This window comes from Moschus berezovskii, chromosome 23 (genome assembly GCF_049115385.1).
Source record: "Moschus berezovskii isolate FMDL1 chromosome 23, NW_MosBer_1.0, whole genome shotgun sequence".
Lineage (NCBI taxonomy): Eukaryota > Metazoa > Chordata > Mammalia > Artiodactyla > Moschidae > Moschus > Moschus berezovskii.
In genome coordinates, this window is record NC_142482.1 from 27891101 (window position 1) to 27917719 (window position 26619).

The window sequence follows — 26619 nt, forward strand, 5'->3', positions numbered from 1 at the left end:
TTCTGGGGTGAGGATCCATAGCTCTCAACAGCTGTTTAAAGAAGTCTGGGACTAGCAAAGTTTAAGACTCAGACACAGGGTGGTCCAGTGGTTAAGACTCTGTGTTGCCAGTGCAGGGGGCACAGGTTCAATCCCTGGTCGGGGAACTAATATCCCACATGCCATGCAGCAGGGTCAAAAGATATTTAAAAAAAAAACAAAAACAAAACCCACACACAGCACACATCCATCCCGGTCACTTTCAAGATGAGTCAGAGATGACCCAAGGTGATCCCTCGATCCACCCCTCCCGCAGATCAGCCAGAGGCAGGGCCCCATCCTTGCTCACAGTTCAGGGTGGGGACGGTGAGAAACAAGATAACCAGGGAGCCCCAGGATGGGAGAGGGGAGGCTCTTCCAAGTTGCCGGACAAGTGAGTCACCCTCCCAGCCTCCCTTTCCCAGAAACCCCCCCACAAAAGGCTCAGGAAACACAACAAGCACACACTCTCTCACACGGTCCTGAGACGACCTCTGGTTCTGTGTCCTCTTCTGGGAAAGTGACAGATGCTTTATGGAAAACCATGCAGGGCCACACACAAGATGCAGTTTATTGAGCAATTGCTGAGGACCAGATACATGTTGGATGCTTGGCTGGAATCACATAAATGGCACCCTTTCAAGAGGCCTCCCCCTGACCAGCCAGTCCAAGTCAATCCGCTCCTCTCCCCCACCCTCCAGTAATTCTCATAGTCCCTGTTTTTTCCCCTCCCTACCATTCTTTATAATAGAGGCTGTTTCTGTGCATTCCTTCCATTCTCTCTCCTCCACGAGACTACAGCCTTGCCATGGGTAGGAGGCGTGTCAATGTTGATGGCTGTATATCCGTGGTAAGCACAGTGCTTGCTATCTCGTGGCCACTCAGATCCCTGTTAAATGAATGCATGACTGTCTCTAGTCATCACAACAGCCTCATGAGGTAGGTTATCAATCCACTGTACAGGAGAAACTGAGGTTCAGAGACTCAGAGATTTGCTTGGGGCACAGTCTGTTACCACCAGACTTCAGCTCTCCTCCCTCCCCTTGAAAGGACTTGGAGAATGAGAAAACCTAAGGGTCAGAAGAGAGAGTTGGGCCCAGCAGAATGGCTCCAGTTCAGCCACCACCCTGTGCTCGGCCTCCCCCAGCTGAGCTCCCCCAACTTCTCGTCACAGCCCAGTACGCCTCAGTCATCAATCTGCAGCCACAGGGCCGGAGGCCATCCAGACTGGCCTGTTGATTTCCAAGCCAAGAGAGAATCAGTCCTTCCCTGCCAACCCCAGAGCAAGATACAGCTGGGAGTCCACATCCCACCCCTCAAGCCTTAACATAGCAGATAAATTAGTGAAATCTTGTATAAAACATTGTACAGAGGGAAATACATACATATATATAGAGCCAGAGCTAGCACTGGGGTGCGGTTGGCTTGTCAGACACAGGTGACCAGATCCTGCCCCATCAGAGCACCTGCCCACCCCAGCACTCTTTCCCTGAACTGGTCATCTGCTAACCCCCACCCCGGTACTGTGAGTGGTTAGCACACATCATAGAGGTCCAACATCATGCCCCCAAAAGGAACTGCTTCCTGGGTGCCCCCACCAGCCTGCTCCTCTGAGGCGGGCACCCCCTGCCCTATCCCCTCACCCAGGTAGCCTGCCTTGGCCTGGCCCCAGGAGTTCAACCCACCAAGACCTGAAGACAAGATGGACCAAGGAATACTGTTCCCTGATATGTCTGATGGCCAGACATCATCTACACCAGGACTTTTTTTTGAAAGTGGAAGGGGTTCTAATTCACTGGAAAACAGGCCTAAACCCACACTTTCCACCAAAGAACAAATGGACGCCCTACTGATCAGGCTTCCCTGCTCTGCACGGGCCTGGTCCTGCATTCTTGACTTTCCAAATCACAGTCCCTACTCGCAGCAAACTCTTCTCAGACCTCTGTTCCCATCTCTGTCGCCTTCTACTCTCCAAGGCCTTCTGGCATCTTGGTTACACATCCCAAGGCCTCAATAATATTGGGGACCTGTAGTACTGGGGTTGGGAGGGGTGGTTGGGATGATGCCCCTCCAAATCCCATACAGGACCTGACCACCACTTAAGGCCTTTGGTGTCAAGCCCCAGGCTTTCCGGCTCCTTGGGCCCAACCCTCCAAATCATGGCTGCCTGGGTCTGAGTAGAAAAGCAAGCCTCCACCCTGTCTTCCATCCCAAACTTGCCAAGTCTCCCCTCTATGGGCCCTTCTGTAGCTCAGGGCCAGGGAGAAAGGAACCACCAATTCCCCCATCCCCACTCATGGTTAGTGCAAAGCATTTTGTTCTGGTACCTTCCCTACTTGTGCCTGCATATTCCTGGTCCCACCTCAATGTGGCTTTCATACCAGCAACCCCAGGTATCACCTCTGGATTGGCAACTGGTGGATGGGTGGAAGCTGAGATCAACCTGTAGCACCCTTCACCCCCACCCAGACAGGGCTGGTCCTCAGCCCCTCATGAGAGCCCGACCTGAAACCACAGCCATCCTGATGGGTTCCTATTGGGTTCCCATTCGGAGCCACTGCCCCTGCCCTTGCTTTTAGAACCTGCTCAGCAGGGCTGCTTGGAAAACTGCTGTCAATAAGCCCTGCTAAGGCAAACAGTCCCAGACAATGAAAACTCAGGCTCCAGGTCCTTAAAGGTTCCTTCTCTTCTCCCTCCTCCTCCCTCCCACCCTCCGCTGCAGACAGTCCACAGCCACACCAAGGCTTTGGGAAACAGAAGTCCAATCCTGATCTTCCTGGAGCCAAGGCTTCACTCACTGTCCGTCTGTCTGTCTTTGGGAAACAAAGACTCTTCTGTGTCTGAGTAAGGATACCTAACACCAGTTGCATCCCTCCCAACCCCACACAACAAGCGCCCGGATCCGACCCCTTGGAGGAGAGCTGAGAAAACCCCGAGCTCAGGACGGGGCCTTCCAATGGGCCCCTGAGTAGGCATAGGAGATGGGATGGCGGGTCCCAGGCCTCACAGTGAATGTGTTGATGGAGCTTCCGTAGTGCGTGTTGTTGTGGGAAGACCTGGCAGGGAGCAGGACAGAGATGAGGTTAGTATCGGCAGCTGGTTACCCATCACCCCGAGAATCTCCCCAAGGCCATCAGAGGAAGGATGGAACTGCCCCTCAAGCCCAGGGCTTATCCTCCCCAGTGGAACCCCAGTATTGACTCATCAGCCACAGGGTTCCCTCCTGTCCAGGCCCTGTTGCCAGAGTACATGCGCAATACCCTCCTTCTCAGAACCCTTCCCTCCTAGCCTGGCTCTGGATGCATCTCGGTGATGGGAAATCTCAGCACTCAAGGACCACTCAGCTCTCCCCAACCCCACACCGGGACTCTAGGAAGAGGGAGACAGGAGAGAGAAGACAAAGGAGACAGTAGGTGTTAGGGAAGCGGGCCTCCCTGACCCTTCTCTCTGCCGTGACAGCCAGGAGGGAGAAAACCAAATGTCCAGGCTGATGGCTGCAGCCTGGCCAGCTCTGGGTGGTCTGGGGGTGAGCCTCCCTCTCCCCTGCCTTCCCAGTCCAGCCCCGTCTATCCCCTGCTCTCCCTGCCCAGCTCCCCTCTCCCCTGCCTTCCCAGCCTGCAGTCACCCTGTCACCTGGCCCGCCGCTCACCTGCTGGTAGCCGGGGCGCAGCCGCCGCCGCCGCCGCCGCCGCCGCCGCCGCCCAGAGCTTTGTACTTGGCCTCTCCGCGAGGGGCGCCCTCCAGGGACATCTTCCGCGAGTGCAGGCCGCCGGGGGGCCCGCGGCCCGCCGAGTTGACGCGCCGCATCTCCGGGCCGCTGGGCGCTGCGAAGGGGCCCCCGGGCTGCGGCCCGAAGCAGTTGGGGGAGCTCAGGCTGCGGCCGGTGCCGCCGCGGGGCGGCCCGGGGTTGCGGTGGGGCTCCCCGACGTACAGGCGCTTCTTGATGAGCGAGCGGCCCCCGCCCCCGCCCGAGAAGCGCTCCAGGCCCCGGGCCGGACCTGGATCCGCGGAGAAGTGAGAGAAGGCGCGAGGTGGGCCCGTGTTCGCGGGTTGCCCCAAGTCTGAGAAATTGTTTCGGGGAGGGGAACCCCGGCGCCCCAGATAGTGCAAGGGGGCGGCCGGGGGCTCGGGGTCATTGCTGAATTCTGGCGGCGGCGGGATGACCTCAAAGTTGAACTCCTCCTCCTTGTCTTCCTCCGGCTTGTGGGAAGGAGAAGGAGGGGACGAGAAAGACTTGGGCAGCAGGCAGCCCTGGAGGAGGCTGGAGGGCGCTGGTCTGTCCCAGGCCGCGGAGGCCTGGGGCTTCACCTTTGTCGAGCTGGACTCCGTGTCCTCTGGGTCCCTGCGGGGCTGGGGTTCCCACTGACAGAGCCCTTTGGGCTGTCCTGGTGAGGTTAGTTGGGGGAAATTCTCAGTCTCCTTGGACACCTTGGGGACCACAGTGAAGGAGTTGGGCTGGCCCTCGTTGTACAAGATGGTATCAGAGCCTGCCTCGGGTTGGCTGGGGCCTCGGAGACTCCCTGGTAGGGAGGACCGGCCCAGGGAAGCCCCCCTGGGCCTCCCCTTCTGGGCCCTCTGCTTGGCTGCAAGGAGCAGGGCCATCGGGGAGCCCCGCTCCACCACCTCCCCCGTCACTGGGTGCCTGAGGAGTTCGTCAGCAGACTGGGATGAGGCTGGGGGTGTGGGTGGCAGCTCCTGGGGCTCCTTCACCTCCAAGGGCTTGCCTGACCCTGCAGCCTCTCCTCTGGACAGGGTGGGTGTCACCACGGCCACCTCTCGACTGGGGCTGTTCTGGCTGCGATGGGGCTTGTAGAAACATGGCACCTCTTCTCGCCCAGGTGATATCTTTGAGGGGAAGGCTGGAAATGAGAGGGCTCCCTGTGTAGGAGGCTTACTGGCCTCTGAGGAGTACCCCGCTACCTCTGGCTTGGAGGGCACTGCAAGTTCTTCATGTTCTGGCTTCTCCCACTGCCCAGCTGGGACCAGGTTCTTTTCGGCTATCAGTTGGGAAGATGAGATGGGTAGAGGTGTGGCCTTGAGTGGTGTGGCTGGTCCAGGCGTGGCTTTGGGTGGTGTGGCTGGTTCGGGCATGGCCTTGGGTGTTGTAGCTGGTCCAGGTGTGGCCCTGGGTGGTGAGGCTGGTCCAGGCGTGGCCTTGGGTGGTGTGGTTGGTCCAGGTGTGGCCTTGGGTGGTGTGGCTGGTCCAGGCGTGGCCTTGGGTGGTGTGGCTGGTTCAGGTGTGGCCTTGGGTGGTGTGGCTGGTCCAGGTGTGACCTTGGACTGCAGTGGTGTGTTTGGCAGAGGGGTGGTGGATAGAGGTGGCAGATTCTTGGCCACAGGCTTGGGGAATTTGCCGTTATCAGCTCTGTTTTCAAAGATTCTTCCCCCTTCTGGCTGAGGTTTGGGAGGCAGAGACCCTCTGCTGGGCCTGGTCTCCTCAGCTGATGAGGAAAGCTGGGCCTCCAGCTTCTTCCGGATCTCTGAGACGCTGGGAGTTGGCGCATCTTGGGGGAGGTAGTCCACAGGAGGGAGGGTCAGGCTGGTGGCAGCCTTCTTTGGCCGGCTGCAGGGACGCTCCTCAGGAACGCTTGAGGGCGCCTCCATCTCTGGCAGGCTTGGGGGAGCCTCCTTCTGTAGCAGACTCGGGGGCGCCTCTTTCCCTGGCAGGCTGGGACGCTTGTGGTCCTCCCTTCCCTGAGAGGCTGCCGTTGGACCTGGTCTGTGACTGGTGAGCCGGTCTTCTCTCCTGGAGCCGCAAAGATAGGCTGACAGCTCGTCCCGCAGCTTTGCCATCTGGCTGGGATCCCGCCAGTCCATGGGCTCCGAAGAGGCTGTCTCCTCCGGGCTGGGGGGCTCAGGTTTGGGTTTGGGAGCAGGAGAGATAGACTTGGGTCTTTTCATCAACCCAGCAGGTGGAGGGGCTGCCTTCTCAGCAGATGGCAAAGGAGGGGCGGCTGGGGGCAGCGGGGGTGCTGGTGGAGGGAGCGGGGGTGCAGGAGGGGGCAGGGGAGGGGCTGGAGGTGGCGTCTTGGCTTGTTCACTGCTCTGCACCTGAGGCTGGCCCGGCCTCGGCCATGGGCCGGCCGGCAGCACAGCACCGGTCTCCTCGGGGAGCGCTAGCTCAGCAGCCCTGTCGGGGTAGGCCTGGCACGCGGAGCGGATATGGAAGCTGGGAGGCAGTGAGGGTCGACTGGGGCCCTTCTTGGTGGGCTCTTCGTCCTCGGGAGGAGTCCCTTGTACCTCTGGAATGGAGATGGACGAAGTCCTGACTGGGGTTGGGGGAGGCACCTTGAATGACCGAGGGAAGGTGAGGTGGGACTCCGGACCCAGGAGGCCCCCCTTGGGCTCAGAAGGGCTCCTGGGGGGGCTGCTTCTGGGGGCCTCCGGCTGCCTGCCATTTAGCGCTACTTCCGATTTCCACTTGGTGACACCCCCAGCGGGGAAGAGGTGTGTCCCCACGGTATGGGGAGACCCTGGGGCTGGGGGTGTCGGGGCTGGCAAGAGGGATGGAGGTGGGGCTTGAATGGCCTGGGGTGGGGCAGGTGGAATGAAGTCAGGAGGCGTGGGTGTGGATGGGGAGGAAACGGTGGGTGGTGGGGGAAGGGCCCCCATTCCTGGGGGAAGAGCTGTGGCTGTGCTGGGTTGGGGTGGCACTGATTCCAGCAGGGGAGGAGGCGGGGGAGCTGTGGAGGGTGGAGGCGGTGGTGAGAACTCTGGAGGCTGCAGAGCGTCTAGGGGTGGCGCCGGCGCTGGGCCCGGGGGAGGTGGGGGGATGAGTAAGTCCTGGCCATAGTGCCCAGGCCTTAGGTCCCCCACAGAGCTGTATAGTCGGAGGTTGCCATTGACGAGCGTGCTGGTGCCTGGAAGGAGGGAGAGGCAGAGGTGAGGAGGGTGAGCAGGCAGGGCTTGCTGACCTCCTGAGAGAGCAACTGGCTGGTTTCATGAACAACAAGCGAGGAGCAGCCATGTCTCCAGACTCCTGACCTCTCCTGGGAGGGACCCTCTTCTTTCCAGGGAGGGACCCCTGGCCCTGGCACAGCCTCTGGAGCCTGTGCTGAATTTTCTCCACTGGCTTCCGAGCCTCAGGCTCCATGCTTCTCTGCCCTGCTCACAGTCCTATATCTAATCCCTTTACTAAACTCTCTTTGGTTAGCCCCTTGGAGGGCACTGGGTGTTTCTTACAGGTGCTCAGCTGGTACAAAGCCAGAAATGCCAGGGTTCAAATCCAGGCTCTTCCACTTACTAAATATGTGACCTTGGACACACTGGTTAAACTTGCTGAGCCTCAGTTTCATTATCTGTAAAATGGGAATAACGTCAGCAATTGCCTCATAAAGCTGTTGTCAGGATGAAGAGAATTTATGTAAAAGCATGGAAAGAGTTTATCAGGTGCTGCTGCTGCTACTGCTAAGTCGCTTCAGTCGTGTCCGACTCTGTGCAACCCCACAGACAGCAGCCCACCAGGCTCCTCTGTCCACAGGATTTTCCAGGCAAGAGTACTGGAGTGGGCTGCCATTGCCTTCTCCATATCAGGTGCTAGATCCAGAGAATAGTAATCACTTTGACTGCTACCACCTATGCTTAACTTTTCATTCTGCGTAAGATGGGGAAGCTGGGAAAGATAGGAAGTCATGGATGGGAGTAGGGGCCTGGACACCTCGGTGAGGAAGTTTGGGGGAAAGTTTGGGAGGAAGAAATCTGCATGAGCAACTCCTGCTTTCTAAAGATCCTGAATCTACCAAGAACCCAGAGAACCTCACGGAGAACTGGAACAGACTCTAGACTGCCAGATGGATGGGGTGTGTAGAAATGGATTGACTTGGATGACTCAGGCACTAGAGAGATACTGAGTCCCCCATCCTGGCCCCAGAGGCTCAAATCCCTATCTCCCGGCCCCAGTCCCTGCCCCCTCCCTAGTGTCTGCAGACCGCCAGGATGCCCTGGTTACTCCTCTCTGAGGGGCACATACCCTTTGCCTCCCCCACCTCTCAATTTCTGGCACAGAGTGAAACAAGCCCAGGACTGTGCAGCTCTGAAGGGCTCCTCCCAGTTTCCTGACTTCAAAATAAAGACCAGACAACATCCACTGAACACCCAAGTGTTAAGAGCTGGGACACAGCAGAAAAGACAAACCAAAAAATAGTCAAAATACTGGCCCTCTTGCAGCTTGTGTTTTAACGGGACAGTGAGATAGACAATGAATATGTCAGTAAATTTCCATCACATCGAGGTGAAGAGTGATACGGAGGGGAAATCCAGGAGGGGTGCTGGGGGCGCAGTGTGAATAGGGAGGTCCAGGAAGACCTGGCTGAGAAGGTAACATTGGCACAAAGACGGAATGAGAGAGGGAGAGAGCTGGGCACACGTGCAAGGGAAGAGCAGGGTGGAGACGAGCCTGGATATTGAAGGAGCAGCAAGGAGAGCGGGATGAGATGAGACGAGAAAGCCAGCAGGAGATTCAGGCAGGTGGGGCCGGATTCTGGCCGTCCTGGCAAGAACCCTTCCGCTAGGTGACAAGGGAGTCACTGGCGGGTTTTGAGCAGGGATATGACAGGCAGTGACTCACATCCTATCCAGTGCTTTGTTTGTGCCTCCAGAACTGGAATTGTCTTGCCCAGAGATACGGAGGGGCGAGGGGTTAAGTGACTTGCCCCAGGGAGCGAGGCTAATATGCAGGGGAGCTGGGATTCAAAGCCAGGGCTGCCTGACTCCAGGGTTCTTTCTATCACTCACGCTGCCCTGTTCCTGCTCTGGCCACGTTCCTAACCATCCTTTCTCCCCTGGGCCTTAGCCCTGGCCCTCCTCATCTCCCACCCACAGCAGCTAGCAGCCAAGAGGCCTGGGAACTCCAGCTTTATCACCAGCTGGGGAGGGAGGTCCAGATGCTTGGGCTTAAGGAGGAAAAAAAGAAAGATGGACAAGTCTCAAGCCTGGGGTCCTCTTACCTGTCACCTGTTTGTCTGCAAAACTGTCTGGCACACAGGGGGTGGGTACAGCCAGTCCATGGTTCTCCTGGGCATCCTGAAAGAGAGCAGAATCATCAGGGGACAGGGAAAGACAGACAATTCTTAACTTGCTGCTCTGTGAGACCGTTATAATTGCTGGAAAATCCACAGGGATAACCTTGAGAGTATACTGAAATATGGGCTCAGTGAAAAGGGTGAATTTTATGATAGTGAAGTCTTGTTATTCGCGGTAGTTAGGGTCTGTGAAATTGCTGCAAACAATGAATTAGTAAAAACTGGATCCATGCCCTGAGGGAAATACAGGGTAAGGATCCTGTAAATCTTGGTCAAGTCACTTTCATCAGCTGATCAATATACAACTTTGTCTTTATGCGTGTTTCTCTTTAAAGACACCTTATTTAATGTCTGTTGTTAACTCACTGACATTGAACTCATGGCCAGCAGCACCATAACTCATGCCTTCGAAGCTTACCTAACACACGTATTTCCTCTGTAAGGCACCTCGTAGCTTCCTTGCACGTGGGGATGTTAGACAGCACATCAGCGCTGTGCTTAGGGGGCGTTTTACTTAATTTTTAAAATTAAAAATGTTTTTCTAGCCATGCCACGCAACATGTGGGATCTTAGTTGTCCGACCAGGGATCAAACCCATGCCCCTCTGCATTGGAGACACAGAGTCTTAACCATTGGACTGCCAGGGAAGTCCTTGAGGGCTATTTTTAAATAGCAAAATCACCAACAAAAAGCAAAGAAATATGAAAAGCCTGGCACTAAACAGAAAAGGATGCTTATTTACAGTACACGGGCTGATACAAGGAAGCAAAATGTCTTGTTCGACCTCAGCTGGTTCCCTGTGCAGCAGGTGACAAACTTTTCACTGCTCTGCTCCTGCCAAAGTGTCTTGAATACTGATTTGGGGGGATACAAATAAATTTTAGCGAGTAGGCGAATTTACAGATACCGAATCTGCAAGTAATGAGAGTCAACTGTATATAAATTGTATCTCAATTGAAACAGAAAAAAAAACAAAACTGTGCATGACTCCCCAGGGATGTCCACAAGATCAAAAGCCAACCCCCCTTGGCCTGGCCTCCCATTCACTCTTAGTTTTCATTAGGTAGTTATAGAAAAGTAAATAAGAAAAGAGTGGTGACCTGGCGAATTGACAACACTGCAGATGCCTTTCTGATCTCTAGGCGTGCAGACCATAATGTGTTTACACAGCTGTTGGTCTGTATATACTATTTTGCATTCTTTTTTTTTCCCCCTCCAAACACACATTTCCATATGTTAACAACGTCCACACACCTGTCCTTTGAAGGAGCTGTGGGGCGTTTTATGGTAGCTTTCAAGGTCCTCAACACCCTGGCAGTATATCCGTCAGGCTAGTGTTTATTTCCATTCACCTGTTACAGCCAATCCGATGATCTAACTGAACTAGCTCCCTCCCTAGGATCCTTCCCACCCACCCTCTGGTTCATGCTCATGCCTGATACTGGGTGTTGGTCGGGCTGTGCCCCTTCCCACCTCCATTTCCTCCAGTAACACCCCTCGCTCTGAGCTGTAAACACAGGCTCACCATCACACTACCCTGTGAGAAGAAGCTGTCCCCATGAGCCAGAGAACATGGAGGTTCAGAAGTTTGATAAGTGGTTTACACTCTCACGACCAGTGGTGCTAAGCCCAGGTCTGTGGAGTTCCCACCCCTGAGTATTTTGCTTCACTAAAGTCCAAGTCTCTAATCCTAAAAGGATTCACAGAGCCCCTCTAGAAAGATGGTAGAGGGACTGAGAAAGTTCTGGAGCCAGACTGCTTGACTTTGAATTCCAGCTCTGCCTCCTCCTGGCCATATGACTCAGCCAGTGACTTAGGGTCTCTGTACCTCAGTTTCCTTGACTAGGAAACTGATTTAAAAATAGAATTTACTGGGACTTCCCTGGCAGTCCAGTGGTTAAGACTCCACACTCCCAGTGGCAGTGGGCACAGGTTCAAGCTCTGGTTGGGGAACTAGGTTCTCATATGCCACACAGCATGGTCACAAAAGAAAAAATAGAATTTACGTATTCTAGGGAAGTTGTGAGGATTAAGTGATGCAATACACAAAAAGCGCTTAGCTCCTGGCATACAATGAAAACCCAAAAAAGGTTAGCTCTAGTTATTCCTACAGAGCCATCCCTTGTCTGCACCAGGCCATCTGACCGACTGCTGTTCAGAACAACCCACAGCCAAGTCCCACAGGGGAGGATGCCTGTTTGTGCTCTAGATATTCCCCCAGTTCCTCCAATGAGATCTGGTTGCTCCTTGGAGTCCAGGGACGTGTCTTATAGGAACCCCCCAAACATGGACACATAGTAGGCCAAGATATTACTCACTGATGGGCTGATGGCGCCAACTCTCTAGACTTAATGGTTTAATATATAAGAAGGGGGATTCAAGGCAGATGTTTCACAAAAATCCACAAGACCTCGGGGTACCAAGGGCAGTTTCAGAATCACTCTCTGGTTATATGAGGGCAGCAAACCACTCATTTTGTTCTTAAAGAATTCTGAAGAACTGAATGGCTTTGCTCCATCATCTACTTTTTTTTCTGCCTCTGTTTGAGTCACATGGCCACATACTTGTTCTCAACATCTCTCAATCCTGCATCCTGAGATGTGGTACATACTACAAGAGGGGCAATACACAAGACTGTCTAGTTGTTCTGTCGCTAAGTCCTGTCCGACTCTTTGCGGTATACCCATGATGATTGCCTGACGGCCCTCATGGAGTATGTGTACTCTGATTTTGATGAGATGGAGGCCAGGCCTTTAAAAGCCAGGGTTGAGCTCTCTTTACTCTTTTGCACATAATTGGAAAGTAGAAAGACCCAGGGACTTATCATCAAGAGTTTTCAGATTCCAGTCATGCTCTGGATTTTGCCTGTGTGACGCTGCCAGTGGCAGGACCTTGAATGAGCCATAGCAACTATGATGTTAATCTATCATTTATGCACCTACTATGTGCCAGCACTATGTTATCTCAAATCCCTTAAGAGACAGGGTGCAAACCTAGGCCTCCCAACTTCCCTTTTCTACAAATCAGAGACTCATTTTCTTCATGTATAACATGGAGATATTTCCTGCTTTGTGGGGCCATTATGAAGACCAAATGAGATAATGCTCCTAACGCAGAAAACTGTGTTCCAAATCTTCTCCCCACAAAGGTGAAAATAATGTGAACAATCAAAGCAAGCTGCCTGGAATCCTAGAAGCACCTTCTGGGTCACCCTATAATTATGTGTGAATGAGGAACACAGACGGACTTTATGGGCTGGCGGTAATACTGTCCACCTCACCTTTGAGCTTAACTCTGAAAATGCATTAGATCCCAAAGACCACAGGATGGAAGTCTGTCTCCTGAGCGGCCTTGGAACGAACACACACATACACACGCATGAGTCCAGGACACACCTATGACATCCCCACAGTGCTTGAGGTGCTGTGGTACTCTGTTACCCTTGGGGTAGGTCCCAAAGTCCAGCTTCGCCCCTTCAGTTCAGTTCAGTTCAGTCCCTCAGTCGTGTCCGACTCTTTGCGACCCCATGAACCGCAGCACGCCAGGCCTCCCTGTCCGTCACCAACTCCCGGAGTTTACCCAAACTCACATCCACGGAGTTGATGATGCCATCCAGCCATCTCATCCTGTGTCGTCCCCTTCTCTGCCTGCCCCCAATCCCTCCCAGCATCAGAGTCTTTTCCAGTGAATCAACTCTTCACATGAAGTGGCCAAAGTATTGGAGTTTCAGCTTCAACATCAGTCCTTCTAATGAACACCCAGGATTGATCTCCTTTAGGATGGACTGGTTGGATCTCCCTGCAGTTCAAGGGACTCTCAAGAATCTTCTCCAGCACCACAGTTCAAAAGCATCAATTCTTCAGCGATCAGCTTCCTTCACAGTCCAACTCTCACATCCACACATGACCACTGGAAAAACCATAGCCTTGACTAGACAGACCTTTGTTGGCAAAGTAATGTCTCTGCTTTTTAATATACTATCTAGGTTGGTCATAACTTTCCTTCCAAGGAGTAAGCGTCTTTTAATTTCATGGCTGCAGTCACCATCTGCAGTGATTTTGGAGCCCAAGAATATAAAGTCTGACACTGTTTCCCCTGTTTCCCCATCTATTTCCCATGAAGTGATGGGACCAGATGCCATGATCTTAGAAGCCCCCAATACTGAACTGAACGCAGCCCCAAGCCCCAGCTGGCCCTGCTTCTTCCCCTCCCACCTGCCTGGGCTAGCTGTCCCTTCCACCAGTGTGGACTGGGGCAGGCAAATACAAACTCATTTTAATGCAAGTGCTAGTAAAACAGAGGTACGTCACTCCCCTCTCAACATGGGGACCCAGGGAGCTGGCATCCAGTGCCCTGGCTTGGGAGGTGACAGAGTTCAGTGTGCAAATGCACAGATGTGAACAGCATCCATCTCCACGGGGAGTGAACTTCCTTACCTGCCTCCCTTAGCCTCAGAGGACTGAGGTGAAGCCTCCTTTGGAAGAGGGGCTGGAGGTAACATCTCAATGCGATGTGTGATCCGACGATGGGGGAAGGGTGTGCTGTAAAAGGGTCTTAATGGACAATCAGCAATGACTGAATGTAAAAGGTAGATCAGATAATAGTATCGAACCAATATTAAATTCCTGAATTTGCTAGTTGTGCAGAGAATGTCTCTGTGCTTACACAGCACACACGTAGTATGTAAGATTTTTTTTTTTTGAAGAGGGAAGGTTTTTGTTTTTTTTCTAATTGCATCAGAGTTGATTTACAAAGTTATGAATAGGTAAGTAGTTAGGAATAAAGGGATCCGATGTCTCAAATTACTCTTTAACATTTGGGAAGAAACAGTGTGTAAATAACAAGAGAGAGAAAGCAAATAAAGCAAATGGTGAATCTAGGTGGCAGTTCTGGGGAGTTTTTGTATTATTCCTGCAACTGCTTGCACATTCAGTTCTGTTCAGTTCAGTTCAGTCCCTCAGTCATGTCTGACTCAGTTCAGTTCAGTCCCTCAGTCGTGTCCGACTCTTTGCAACCCCACGAATCACAGCACGCCAGGCCTCCCTGCCCATCACCAACTCCCGGAGTTCACTCAAACTCATGTCCATCGAGTCGGTGATGCCATCCAGCCATCTCATTCTCTGTCGTCCCCGTCTCCTCCCACCCCCAATCCCTCCCAGCATCAGAGTCTTTTCCAGGGAATCAACTCTTAGCATGAGGTGGCCAAAGTAATGGAGTTTCAGCTTCAGCATCAGTGCTTCCAATGAACACCCAGGACTGATCTCCTTTAGAATGGACTGGTTGGATCTCCTTGCAGTCCAAGGGACTCTCACGAGTCTTCTCCAACACCACAGTTCAAAAGCATCAATTCTTCGGCGATCAACTTTCTTCACAGTCCAACTCTCACATCCATACATGACCACGGGAAAAACCATAGCCTTGACTAGATGGACCTTTGTTGGCAAAGTAATGTCTCTGCTTTTTAATATGCTATTAGGTTAGGGCTGGTTAAAAAGAAAAAGTTACTTAGTACCCTTGAAAGGTCCATTTTGAAATGGTTAAAATGGTAGATTGTATGTTATGTATCTTAACAATTTAAAAAGTTAAAACATAGTGGCGCCAGTGGTAAAGAACCTGCCTGCCAATGCAAGAGACTTAAGACATGAGAGTGCAATCCCTGGGTCAGGAGGATCCCCTGGAGGAGGGCACAGCAACCACTCCAGTATTCTCGCCTGAAGAACCTCAGGGACAGAAGAACCTGATGGGCTACAGTCCATAGGGTCACAAAGAGTTGGACACGACTGAAGCAACTTGGCATACAATCCCGCAAACAAAGGAACGAGAACGTCAAGGGAGAAAGTGTTGAGGGAGACTTAGAGCTTACCCATCCTCTGGACAGACATCAGCATCTCGCTTCTTTCTCTCGTTGCTAATATTTCCGACCTTCACCGTAACTATAACAGCTGCTGCTTAGCGCTTACTCTGGACCATGTGCTCTGACTTCCACCTCTTAGCTCATTTACTCTTCACAGCAGGAAATGCGATCGGTGTTATTACCACCTCCCCTTTACAGATGAGCACACCGAGGCAGAGAGGCTAGGTGACTTGCCTAAGAACTCACAGCCTGTTAGGTATCACTGTCTTTCCAGGCATCCACCCGTCACCCACACCCCCAGCTTTTCACTTGGCTCTGCCAGGCACATCCTGTGTCCCTCCCTGCTATCCGGAAAGCTCGGCCCTCCTTCAGTCCTCACTGTTACCCAGAAAGACAGACAGACTACTGCCACCATCTCCCTGGCTTCTGTGTCAACCCATTCTTTAAGCCTGATGCCAGGATGTTCTTTCTAAAATGCATCTCAGGGAATTCCCTGTGCGTCCAGTGGTTAAGACTCTGCCTCCCAATGCAGGGGACACAGATTCAGTCCCTGGCTGGGGAACTAAGATCCCACCTGATTCGGAGCAACTAAGCCCGTGGGCCACACCGGCTGAGCCCCCACGTCTCAACTGGAGAGAAGCCCGGGAGTCACAAGTAAGACCCAGTGCAACCAAAAATAAATATTTTTTAAAAAATAAATAAAGAGATGAAATGCATCCCAGAGCAGGTCCCTTCCCTGTTCAGCATCCTTCCATTGGTCCGGAGGATGACACTCAAAGGCCTTCGCATGGCGTTCTAGACTTTTCATAAGCTGTCCTGTCCGCAGCTCCCGCCGCCTTCTCGCATCCACTCCACAAACTCTGGGCTCCAGTTAGTGGTTCTTGTGTTCTTCCACCAGTGTCCCTGGAGACCTGCCTCGCTCAAAAGCAAGTGGGCTCCCTGCAGCAGGGGTCTTCAGTACAGCAGAGAGACCACTCCTTGGAGGGAGTATCTGGAGGTTCTGGGGGTGAATCTATAGCTTGAAAAAGCCCCAAGATGATTTGGCTTTGCTCCCCTCCCCCACCGTGCAGAATCACTGCAGCTGTTTGAGATTCACTCCCACATCCTCTCAGACCTCCCAAATCTTGCTTTGCTCTTTTTTTTTATTAGAGTATCAATTCAGTTCAGTTCAGTCACTCAGTCGCCTCCGACTCTTTGCGACCCCATGAATCACAGCACGCCAGGCCTCCCTGTCCATCACCAACCCCCGGAGTTCACTCAAACTCATGTCCATCGAGTCAGTGATGCCATCCAGCCACCTCATTCTCTGTCATCCCCTTCTCCTCCTGTCCCCAATCCCTCCTAGAATCAGAGTCTTTTCCAGTGAGTCAACTCTTCGCATAGATTTAAAATGTGTTAGTTTCTGCTGTACAATAAAATCAATCAGTATGCATATCCCTATATCCACTCTTTTTAAAATTGTATTCCCATATGGGCCATTACAGGGTATTGAGAAGAGTCCCCAGTGCTGTACAGTAGATCCTTATTAATTATCTACTTGAACTTTGGCTCTTATTCTTCTTAGATGCCCTTCTTTGTCCAGCAAACTCCTACCTATCCTTAAACTCTAGATTAAATACCCCTCCTCCATGAAGCCCTCCTTGGCAACCGCAGCCCTAGTTCATTTCTCTTCTGTGTGTTCCTCAGACTGTGTGTACATTCTGATACCTGACATTTATTAGGTGCCTACTGTGTGCTAGGCACCGTTCTCAGTACTTCACATGTAGCAACCTAGTTAATCCTCGTAGCAACCCTAGGAGGCAGGCTGTTGCTTTTATTGTATAGAAGATGAAACTGAGGCACAGAGACGCTAAGGACGTCGCCCAAGGTCATACAGCTGATAGACAGCAGAGCCGATACTGGGACTCGGAGCCTGCCCTCTGTGCCACTGCAGTATCCACCCTCATGCTTTTCCTCCAGCACAAACGAAGCCTGTTGCAGGTGACTGTGGTCTCTGCTGGCCTGGCCCAGCCTACCTGTGGGTAGGGGGGACGGCTGATTCTTTTTGCCCCACCTGGCACAGATGGGGCAATTCAGTGAGAGTTGGGTGAGTGAAGAAACTCCTGGATGAATGAATGAGAGGTAGAAAGAACACAGGACAGGGAGGTGTAAAGTCTGTGCTCTGGCACCAGACCCACCACCAATTAACTGGGAACAAAGGGCCTCCTTCCCTCTCTCTCCTGTGAACGCTCTTTAGGATCATCTCCAGCCTGAGTCCCGGCCCATAAGGTGTCCCGTCTGTGCGCGGCTCACCTGTGCCATATGGGCAGGGGCCTGAACACTGGAGACCACCCTTCCATGACCAGGTGTTGGGACAGACCTCCGCCCTTGTCTCCGGAGAGTTCTTGGGGGGAGGGGGGTGGCGGAACAAGTAGGGGCAGGGGAGGAGGAAGGGGGAGGAGGGGGGAGGGCGGAGTTTGTGAAGCTGCTTTTCCAGGAGTCACAGGGCGAGGCCAAGTGGGCAGGACTGGGCCTGAGGTCACTGCTGGCTCCGACATGGGCCTGTGACGGCCGCAGTCAGCCGAGGGCTGCCCCACCCTCAGCATGCTTGCCCTGGGAAAATCACAGACCCCACGCCCCAGGGGGCTGCCTGCAGGGGCTGGCGTGCCCCTCAAGTAGACTCAGGAGGGAGATGTATCTGGCCCTTGAAGGACAGAAGCCCCATATGGAGGGACGGGTGTGCCACCCGCTGGGCAAGGGAAATGACCGAGAACATGCAAATGAGCATCTGAGCCCCTCTGCTGGGGCAGCCCCCTGGCGCCTCCGTCCTCAGCCAGGCCACCCCCACTCCACAACAGCAGCCCTTGCTCAATGCCTGGGGCAGAGTCCAGGTGGGGCATTCCCCCTGAAGCTGGGCCTCAGCCCTTCCCGAACCCACACCCGGACAACACCCAGAAGCTAAGATCCCCGTCACCTTGCCCACTTCACAGGGGTGCAAGCTCCAGCTCCCCAGCTCAATCAAGCAGCCCCATCAGAGCCTCATATACTGACAAGTCACCTGGCAATGATTAGTTGGCAGGGAGCCTAGGGACGGAAGCGCCACTCTGAGAATATTTATATATATTTCCTTCCTTATACTTGTCTCTATTTTCAGTTCTTAACAATGAACTTCTGTTTCCTTCACCATTAAAAAATACACACACACACACAATACGTACTTTTTTTTTTTTTTTTAAGTTCTTGGAATCAAGAAGAGCTTGGGGACTTACTTCCCTGGCGTTCTAGTGGGTCAAACTCCACCATGTGATTCGAGGGACACGGGTTCGATCCCTGGTCGGGGCACTAAGATCCCACACGCTGCATAGCAACTAAGCCTGCGAACCACAACTAGAGAGTCCGGGTGCTGCCACACAAGATCCTGCGTAACGCAGTGAAGATCCTGTGTGCTGCCACTAAGGCCCAGTGCGGCCAAATAAGGGAATACTTAAAAAAAGAAGAAAAGCATGGATTTTGTAGGCAGGCAGACCACACTGGCAATCTTAACTCCATCATCTCAAAGACAGAATCAGACACACACTCAGCAGTCGGGAAGTGTGCCCCCTTCTTGCCTTTTGAGGTTCAGTTTTCTCATCTGTAAGATGGGGTTGATCCCACCTCCGTGGGTTTGCTGTGACATCGGAGGCCTCCCCACACCTAGAGATTCCGCAGGGAAGCACTCAAGGAGGAGGCGTCTCCCCGGGCCCCTACCCCTCAGGTCCTAACAAGGCTCAGTGGGTTAGCAGTGGCCTGAGTCCATGGATACTCTGCTCTGGGAGGGGCTCCTGGGATGTGTCTGTCTGGTTGGGCCTGAAGAGATAGATGGGTGCTTCCCCGAAGTCAGGGCCAGGTCACTGGGAATCCCCTACTGCCCTTTTGACCACAAATATTTCAGAGTTAAAGAGAAGGAGGAAAGAAAGCAGAAAAGAGGAGGGGAGGAAAGCATTCCCTGTCTGAGGACTGAGGTTGTCCCCCCTTAAAGCTACAGGGAGTCAGAGCCCACCACTAGCCCCCTGCAGCACCACGAGGATCTGGGGGACAGCTTCATCCCACTGATGGCCCCAGCCCAGTCCCCTTGGCCTCCCTGGGTTGGGACACACATCCTCATACCTGGGGTTCCTCAGAACGCAGGCAAACCCCAAGGGTGGGTCACAAGGGTTGGGCCAACGGGCTGCACACAGATGACCTTGAGTATGAGCCAGCTCAGAGCCTTAGTGACACACTGTGGAATGCAAACTTCCTCACAGATTCCTCCAGGAGCCTGGCTGGGGCACCTCAGGGTGGGGTGCAGAGCTCAGGGGGTGAGGGAGGTGACCCTGAGTCAGAGTCAGAGCCGGGAATGGTTGGGAACACTGCTGTAGGCTGGGGAGCAAGGGGATGGGCCCCTGGAATGAGGGCCACAAGGAAACCCCTCCAGGCACCCAACGTCCCCAGCTGGGTGAAGCCCTGCCAGTTTCCTGGCTTTTGGGGGCGGTGTGAGGGTTGGCAACGTGTCACCACACAGCAGCTTCTCGGAAGTTGAGAACCAGTGAGCATTTAAAATCAAGAGCTCCAGGACTTTCCTGGCAGTCCAGTGGTCAAGGCTTCACCTTCTAGTGCAGGGGGCTCCCCTGAGGAGTTAAGACCCCACATGCCTTGTCAAACCCCCAAAACATAGAACAGAAGCAATACTGTAACAAATTCAATAAAGACCTTTTAAAAAATGGTCCAGGTAAAAAAAATAATAATAACCTTCAGTTCAGTTCAGTTCAGTCGCTCAGTCGTGTCCGACTCTTTGCAACCCCATGAACCACAGCACGCCAGGCCTCCCTGTCCATCAACAACTCCCGGAGTTCACTCAAACTCATGTCCATCGAGTCGGTGATGCCATCCAGTCATCTCATTCTCTGTCGTCCCCATCTCCTCCCGCCCTCAATCCCTCCTAGCATCAGACTCTTTTCCAGTGAGTCAACTCGTCTCATGAGGTGAGCTCCAGGACTTCCTTGCCCCAGCCTCTGCCCTCTGCTGAAGCTCATGCCCCCTTCCTGGGGGACAGAGAATTCCACCAACAATGCCATCTTACTCTGGACCGACCTGCCACCCCAGGATTTCTCTTACTTGGGCTATAGGACCTGGCCCTGGACTCTCATCTGTAGAGGGCTGTGCTCTGTTTCCCTGCAGGGCAAGGAGTCCATGGGGTCAAGGAGACAAGCCCTAAAAGCCCACCCCGCCCCCTTCCTGACTTTGCTCCGGACACCAAGGTCCCTAGAATCCTCCATTTAAACGGCCCTTAGGCCTCTTGTCGTGCCTCAGTGATAAAGAACTGCAATGCAGGAGATCCAGTTTCAACCCCTGGGTTGGAAAGATCCCCTGCAGAAGAAAATGGCAACCCACTGCAGTATTCTTGCCTAGAGAATCCCCATGGACAGAGGAGCCTGGGGGCTGCAGTCCATGGGGTCAGAAGGGGTTGGACACAACTGAAGCAACTAACACTTTCACACTTTAGGTCACTTCCAGAGCTTCTTTCCCAATCGGTCCTTCTGAAGGCAGCCTGAGCAGGGGGCACACATCCCTGAACCCACAGGGTGGCCAAGGGTGTGTGCTAAGTCACTTCAGTTGTGTCTGACTCTACAACCCTATGGACTATAGCCTGCCAGGCTCTTTTGTCCATAAGATTTTCCAGGCGAGAATACTGGAGTGGGTTGCTATTTCTTCCTGCAGGGGATCTTCCTGACCCAGGGATATAGAACCTGCATCTCTTACGTCTCCTGCATTGGCAGGTGAGTTCTTTACCACTAGCACCACCTGGGAAGCCCCATAGGGTGGCCAAGGGGTGGTCATATATGGTTAGGATGAGGGTGTGTGCTGGACTTTGGGGCTTCAGGCTGAGGCAATCAGAGCCAGGAGGGCAGAGGTAGGGTGGCTTTGGCGGGGAAGGGGTGCTCCATCTGCGCACTGGCTGCAGGCTTCCGACACCCACTCCCACAGCAACACCCGGAGCTCCCCTACCCCAGAGCCCTGCCAGCTAACGTCAGCCAAGAGAATCACTCAAAAGTCAATCGTGATTGACGGCCCTTCCCAGCTCACCCAAAGAAGCGCCAACCCCAAAGGGAGCCTGGGCCTTGGCTTCCACAGCTCCGGGGGCTGGGGGATGGAGAGGAAGAGGGGAAAGGAGAAATCCGGCTGACTCGGGCTGCATCTCTGCTGAGTAGAGGGTGGGGCCCAAAACAGTCAGGCTTCCTGCCTGGAGCCCAGCCTGACATCTCCCCAGGCCCTGCCAGCCCTGCCTGACTCAGAGGGTGGGGTGATCCAGGGAGCTCTCACCGCCCGAGGCACCCGGGGACCTGTCCGGCCAGTTTCCCCATATTTGCCTCATTGGCATTTCTTTTTTAATTCCTCATATGCACTGCCCTTGAGATGGTCGGGTTCAGAATGGGGTAGGGCCAGAGGCATCCCCAGAGACAAGTTTGCCCTTCCCACCACCAGCTGTCCTACTGTCTCAGCTCTCAGAAGCTAAGGACAGGCTCTGGCTTGAGTTCTGGGCCGAGCTTCCCCTTGGAGGGAGAAGGAAGTGGGGAGAAAGCACCCTTCGCCAACTCAGCCCAGGTCCATCCATGGTGGTGTAGACGGGAATTGGGAGGAGAAGAGCTGGGTTTGGGGTCTGTCTCTGCCTCCATGGAGCTGAGGGAGTTGCATGCATCCCCCCTCCCTGGGCTTCAGTTTTCTTATTCCGATGCTCACCAACGTCCCTCCCTCACCCCCCAGTTTTGAAGCTTGCCATGCGAATCCAGCTCCTTGGAGCTCTCAAAGCAGGAAGTCTGGGTGGGGTTGGGGAGGAGCCCTGGTGGCTAAAGGGCCTCTCCTTTTCAGAGGGCCTGGCATCTCTGGGGGCCTCCAGGGAGCTGACCCCACCTCCTGCCCCTCTGTTAGAGAGTTATTTGAACACAGAAAGTCACAGCTGAGGAGACCCTAGCAGACCATCCCATGTAACCCCACTGACGGGTGAGGAGCCAGAGGCCCCGGGAGAGGAAGGGCCTCATGGACCAGAGGCAGAGCAGGGACTGGTCAACAGTGGATGAATCCAGAACCCATCCCAGTCCCCGAGAGATCCCAGGGTCCTTATCGTAACTGGCCTTCGGTGGCGAGCTGCCTGGGAAAGTATGCAGTTGGCCAAAATATTTCTTCAATCTCTGCACTTTCACCTCAATAGGCAAGGAAGTTCCAGGAAGGAAGCAGAAGCACCAGCCATGCCCGTCCCCTCCTCATCTTGCCCTCCCCTCTCACATCATCCTACAGGGGGCTCGTGAGGGGTCGTGAGAGCAACTGTGAGCTCAGAAGACATCCCGGCCTAGATGGCACTCAAGGAAGAGCATGGGCCTGTCATGGGCACTGCAGCCTGGCCCCTCCCCTGCCCCAGGGTCAGGCCTGGGAGGTGCCCCCTGAGTGTGGGAAGGCAGGACAGGGAGGGGCGAGGCCAGCTGTGAGGCGGTGTCACAGCCCAGCTCCCCACCCAACCTGGCTCGGGGGGCTGGGGGGCAGGGTGAGCACGTGCAGGTCTGCGTGTGAACCTCCACCACCCGCAGTTCTGCCCTCCTGCCTCTCATTCTCCTGGCCTTCTGCCCAGGCAAGAGGAAAGCAGAGGCCCCAGTCCAGAGCCTAAGGGAGAGAAGTTGGGTTCCCTGTAACCCAGAAGTGGGTGATGAAAGATGCTGGGGCTGCTTTGTATCTTAGGACCTGAGTCAGGAGCAAAACACATCCCCGGGACACAGGCGGCCAGGCTCAGGGTTCCTAATCTCGTGGTGCATAGTAGGTGGGCTTCCAGGGCCTGAGATCCCTGTGCTGGAATTCTAAGCAAGATTGTGTGGATATGGCCCACAGCCTCAGCATGGTCTCAGAAGGGTGTGTGATCCCCAAAAGGCCAGGCAGGAATTCAGAGAGGCAGACCCAGGAGATGCAGGTGGTTCTGCAGGCTGACGCTGGGAGGGAAGAAGGAAAATCTTCTAGGTTGTGGGTGAAGGGGCAGGTAGGATGGCCCAATAGAACTTGGACCCTGGAGCCTGGCCATAAACCCCAGCTCTGCCACTTCTGAGCTGCCTGTCCTTGAGCAAGTTACTTCCCCATCCTGAGCTTCAGTTTCTTGATCAGTTCAGTTAACGCAGGTGAGCCACTTGGGATGGTGCCTGACACACAGGAAGGGCCCCTCACGCGTCAGTCACGATCTCATGGCCCTGCTGCTGGCTAGGACCACGCCAGCTGCATGGTTGGCACTGAAGGCATGGAATGACCTTCCCTTTCTGGGTTCAGTTCCCGCCAGTGTCAAGGGAGGCTGGTGTGGACCCCACGAGGTTCCTTTCAGTTGTGGATTCAGGGGTTCACGGTGAGTTCATTCCCTCGTCCTCACCAATGAGGGGCTGTGAGTTTGCTGGGGAGAAGCCCCCATCTCCTGGGACTGGGTCTGAGGCTTACCCTGAAGGGCTGTTCCCAAGCCAGTACCAGTCAGCAGACCCTAACCCTGTGCAGCTCTCCCAGTTAGGCCCTGGTTGGCCCAGATCAGATCCAAACCAGATGACCCAAACCAGAAGGGAGGAGGGCAGAAAGGTATGAACCTGCGCTGTTACTCAAGTGGTCCAAAGTGAGTGGGTGGGTAGAGGCAGGGATACAGGATGCTGACCAATCAGAACAAACTCAGTTATGCCGTATTAACCCTTTACTTGCTGGTGCGAACCTGAGAGAGGAGCTAAGAGAGCAAGAGCCACTCAAGGGGCAACAGCCGTTTATTTCAATATTTTATCAACCACAGTGGGCATGGGTGTGTCAGCGCTGGGTGCCCACCACTGTAATTCTGAGTATGTGGTAGATGAAGGGAGAGAATCAAATTCACCTCTAGTGACAGACAATATCAAAACTGTTTCATCTGCATATATGGGTGTGGTAACCCTGGAAACAGTTTTATGCATCTCTGGAAAGAGTGAGGACTGGACTCATTTGCTTTATACCTTTTCATTGGTGGTGTTGTACTTTCTGTATTTGTCTGTGATGTCCGTGAATTGCTTTTGTAAGCAGAAAATAAAGCTGTATGCCCAACGGTCTGTATGTTCAGCCCTCCACATACAGGCCTTGGGGACACAGCAAGGAGACTGTAAGACTCAGTCTCTTCCACCTAGAATCTCAGGTCTGTGGCGAGGTTGAACAACCAGAAAAAAATTGACGATGGTGCGAGGGAGGTAGTTGTGCCAGGCAGTGCTGGGCAGAACTTGTGGGTGCAGGGACCAAGGTATCAGGTGCTGTGAGGTCTAACGGGCCCCTGAAAACTCAGATCACAATTTGGTGCCTTGTGAGTTGAGCAGAACAGAGCCTCATGGAGGTATGAGATGCTGTGACCCCTGTGACAATATTGTCCCAACCGGGATCCAGGTCTCACAGATGGTAATGAACCTAGAATTTATGAGGCTGTTTAGGTCTCAATCTGGGCTGCTATATATGGTAGCCACTGACCACAAGTGTCTACTGAGCCCTTGACATGTCACAGCTCAGAAGCAGGATGTGTGCTCAAAGTGCGACACACTAGTCTTTAACGACTTAGCGTGAAAGAAAGAATGTAAAGCATCTCAGTCGTACCTTCTACGTTGGTTAAATGTTGAAATGATCATCTCTGGACTAATTTTACCTATTTCTTATTCATGTTGCTACTAGAAATGATAAAGATATACCTGAGGCTCCCGTTGTATTTCTATTGGACAGCACGGGCCTAGGCTGCCTTGGAAAAGCCAGAGCTCTCGTCACAGTAAATAGAACCAGTCACAGAGAGGTTGTTTTCAGTCTGTTTCCCTTGTCAGAGAGCAAAAGCCCAATCACAGGCTCCAGAAGGGAGTGTTTGGTTTCTGGCTGTTTCAGACCCACAAATAAAGCAGTCCACATGCTTTTCTCCCAAGGGTCACTGCTATTTGAACTTTGAGACAGTTCAGGTGTCACCTCTTCCAGGAAGCCTTCCTTGACCAACCCCTGTGGCTAGGTCGGCTGCTCCTGCTCTGGTCTACGCATTAACAGTCTCTTTACTGATTCATCCCCTATACAGGGTAGGGGGTTCCTTGAGTAATGCTGGCTCAATCATCTCTGAATCCCAGCATGCTATGCAAGGCCTGGCATGGAGCAGGCAGCCCCTGGTGAGTGTAGAATAGGAATCCCATTGAGCTGGAGGTACCTACCACTGCATTGCTTCTGCACGCAAGTTCCCCATAGCCCCTCCTTAGGTTTCGACTCAAAGGAGCTGACACCCCAATCTCAGCCTTCCTGTCGTGAGCCATGCCTCCTCCCAGGAGCCGCCCTCAGCTGGCATCAGGAAGGACGAGGATGGACAGAGGGTGAGGCTGATGACCATTCGGACCAGGGCAGGTGGGGCCGCCTTCTCTGTGGCAGCCCAGGTGGCCCACCCAGAGCAGACCCTCCGACCTCAGGGCAGAACATACTCACCAGTGGAAGAAAGGTGAGCAGGGGCCGGACTCTTGGCCGAGCTTTCAGCGTGGCAGTTCCCGACTCACTCACGGTGTCAAAACGGTTGTCTCCATAATAGATCCCATCTAGAGGAGACAAGACGGGGGACCATGATTGGGGATCAAGGGCATGGGGGCCAACTGAGTTCAGTCTGCCCTACAGTTACCAGTAAGGAAAACCAAGCCCCTTGGTGGCCCCTGCTTGGCTCTGCCAGGCGCCTCTTCATGACAAGATCCTACAGGTGGGCATGTGCTGATGGGGCCGCCGGAAACAGCACTGCGAGGGACTCCAGGGATGGTTTCTCGGGGTCTCCTGGGGCTTTCGGCTCCCAGCTGCCATCTGTCTCCTGATCCACCCACTGCAGGATCTGAGCCTTCACTCCCACAAGACCCTCCTTTGGGGGCGCTGAGAGCTTGGCCAAGGCCCCAGCTAACGCTCATCTCTGAGAGAGGGAAGAAAACAAGTTGTTTTCTCTTGAGTGTTTGAATTTCTAATCTGAAACAAGCAGAGCAGATGAGGCCACCCAGTGGCTCAGCACCCACCTTCTGGACTCTGCTAACCTGAGATCTCTTTTATTTATTATTTATTTGGCTTGTACCGGGTCTTAGTGGCAGCATGTGGGATCTAGTTCCCTGACCAGGAACTGAACCCAGGCCCCCTGCATTGGGAGTGCAGAGTCTTAGCCACTGGACCATCAGGGAAGTCCTTAACCCAAGATTTCTTTAGTTAACCCCCAAACCATCAATGATTGGGAGTCATGGCTCCATTTGAGGTGTCCTTGAGGGCAGAGCAGAAAGAATAGGACAGTAGGGTCCACCTGATTTAATACAAATCCCAGCTCTGCCATGGACTTGCCATGTCGTATAACCAGTCTGGATCTGTTTTCCCATCTGTACAATGAGAGATATGATGGGGCAGGCAAATGTGGTTCTGTGCCCTGTAGAAAGATGATACAGAACATTTCTCTTCCTCTAGTTGCTGGACCTGTGCTCTGGGCTGTTTCTACAGGAGTGGGAGGGAGTGAGATGCTAGTCACATTTTCTCAACCAATCGTCCTCATGACTCTTAGCACACATTGATAGGAATTTCCCATCCTGCCCCAGATTCATACTGTCACCTCCGAGAGGCAGGAGTCACTGCGGACCTCCTACTACGTGGGCCATGAGCAAGGAGGACTTTCTCCATTTATGGGAAATAGGGGACTTCCTCTTTAGCCAGAGAGGACAGAGGAGAAAAATCAAA

The 26619-nt window shown here is 53.6% G+C and overlaps 1 protein-coding gene across 1 annotated transcript in view; it reads right to left on the reverse strand.

Moving 5' to 3' along the window:
• Positions 1-206: 206 nt before the first annotated feature.
• C23H6orf132 (chromosome 23 C6orf132 homolog) overlaps positions 207-26619 on the reverse strand; it is a 36320-nt gene continuing 9907 nt past the window's right edge. Inside the window, exons 2-4 of the mRNA XM_088831507.1 lie at positions 25357-25463; positions 8964-9039; positions 207-6878 (exon numbers count right to left, since the gene is read on the reverse strand). Of these exons, the coding sequence (XP_088687633.1) occupies positions 3664-6878; positions 8964-9039; positions 25357-25463 (3398 nt within the window). The 3' untranslated portion in view covers positions 207-3663. The remainder of the gene's footprint in view (positions 6879-8963; positions 9040-25356; positions 25464-26619) is intronic.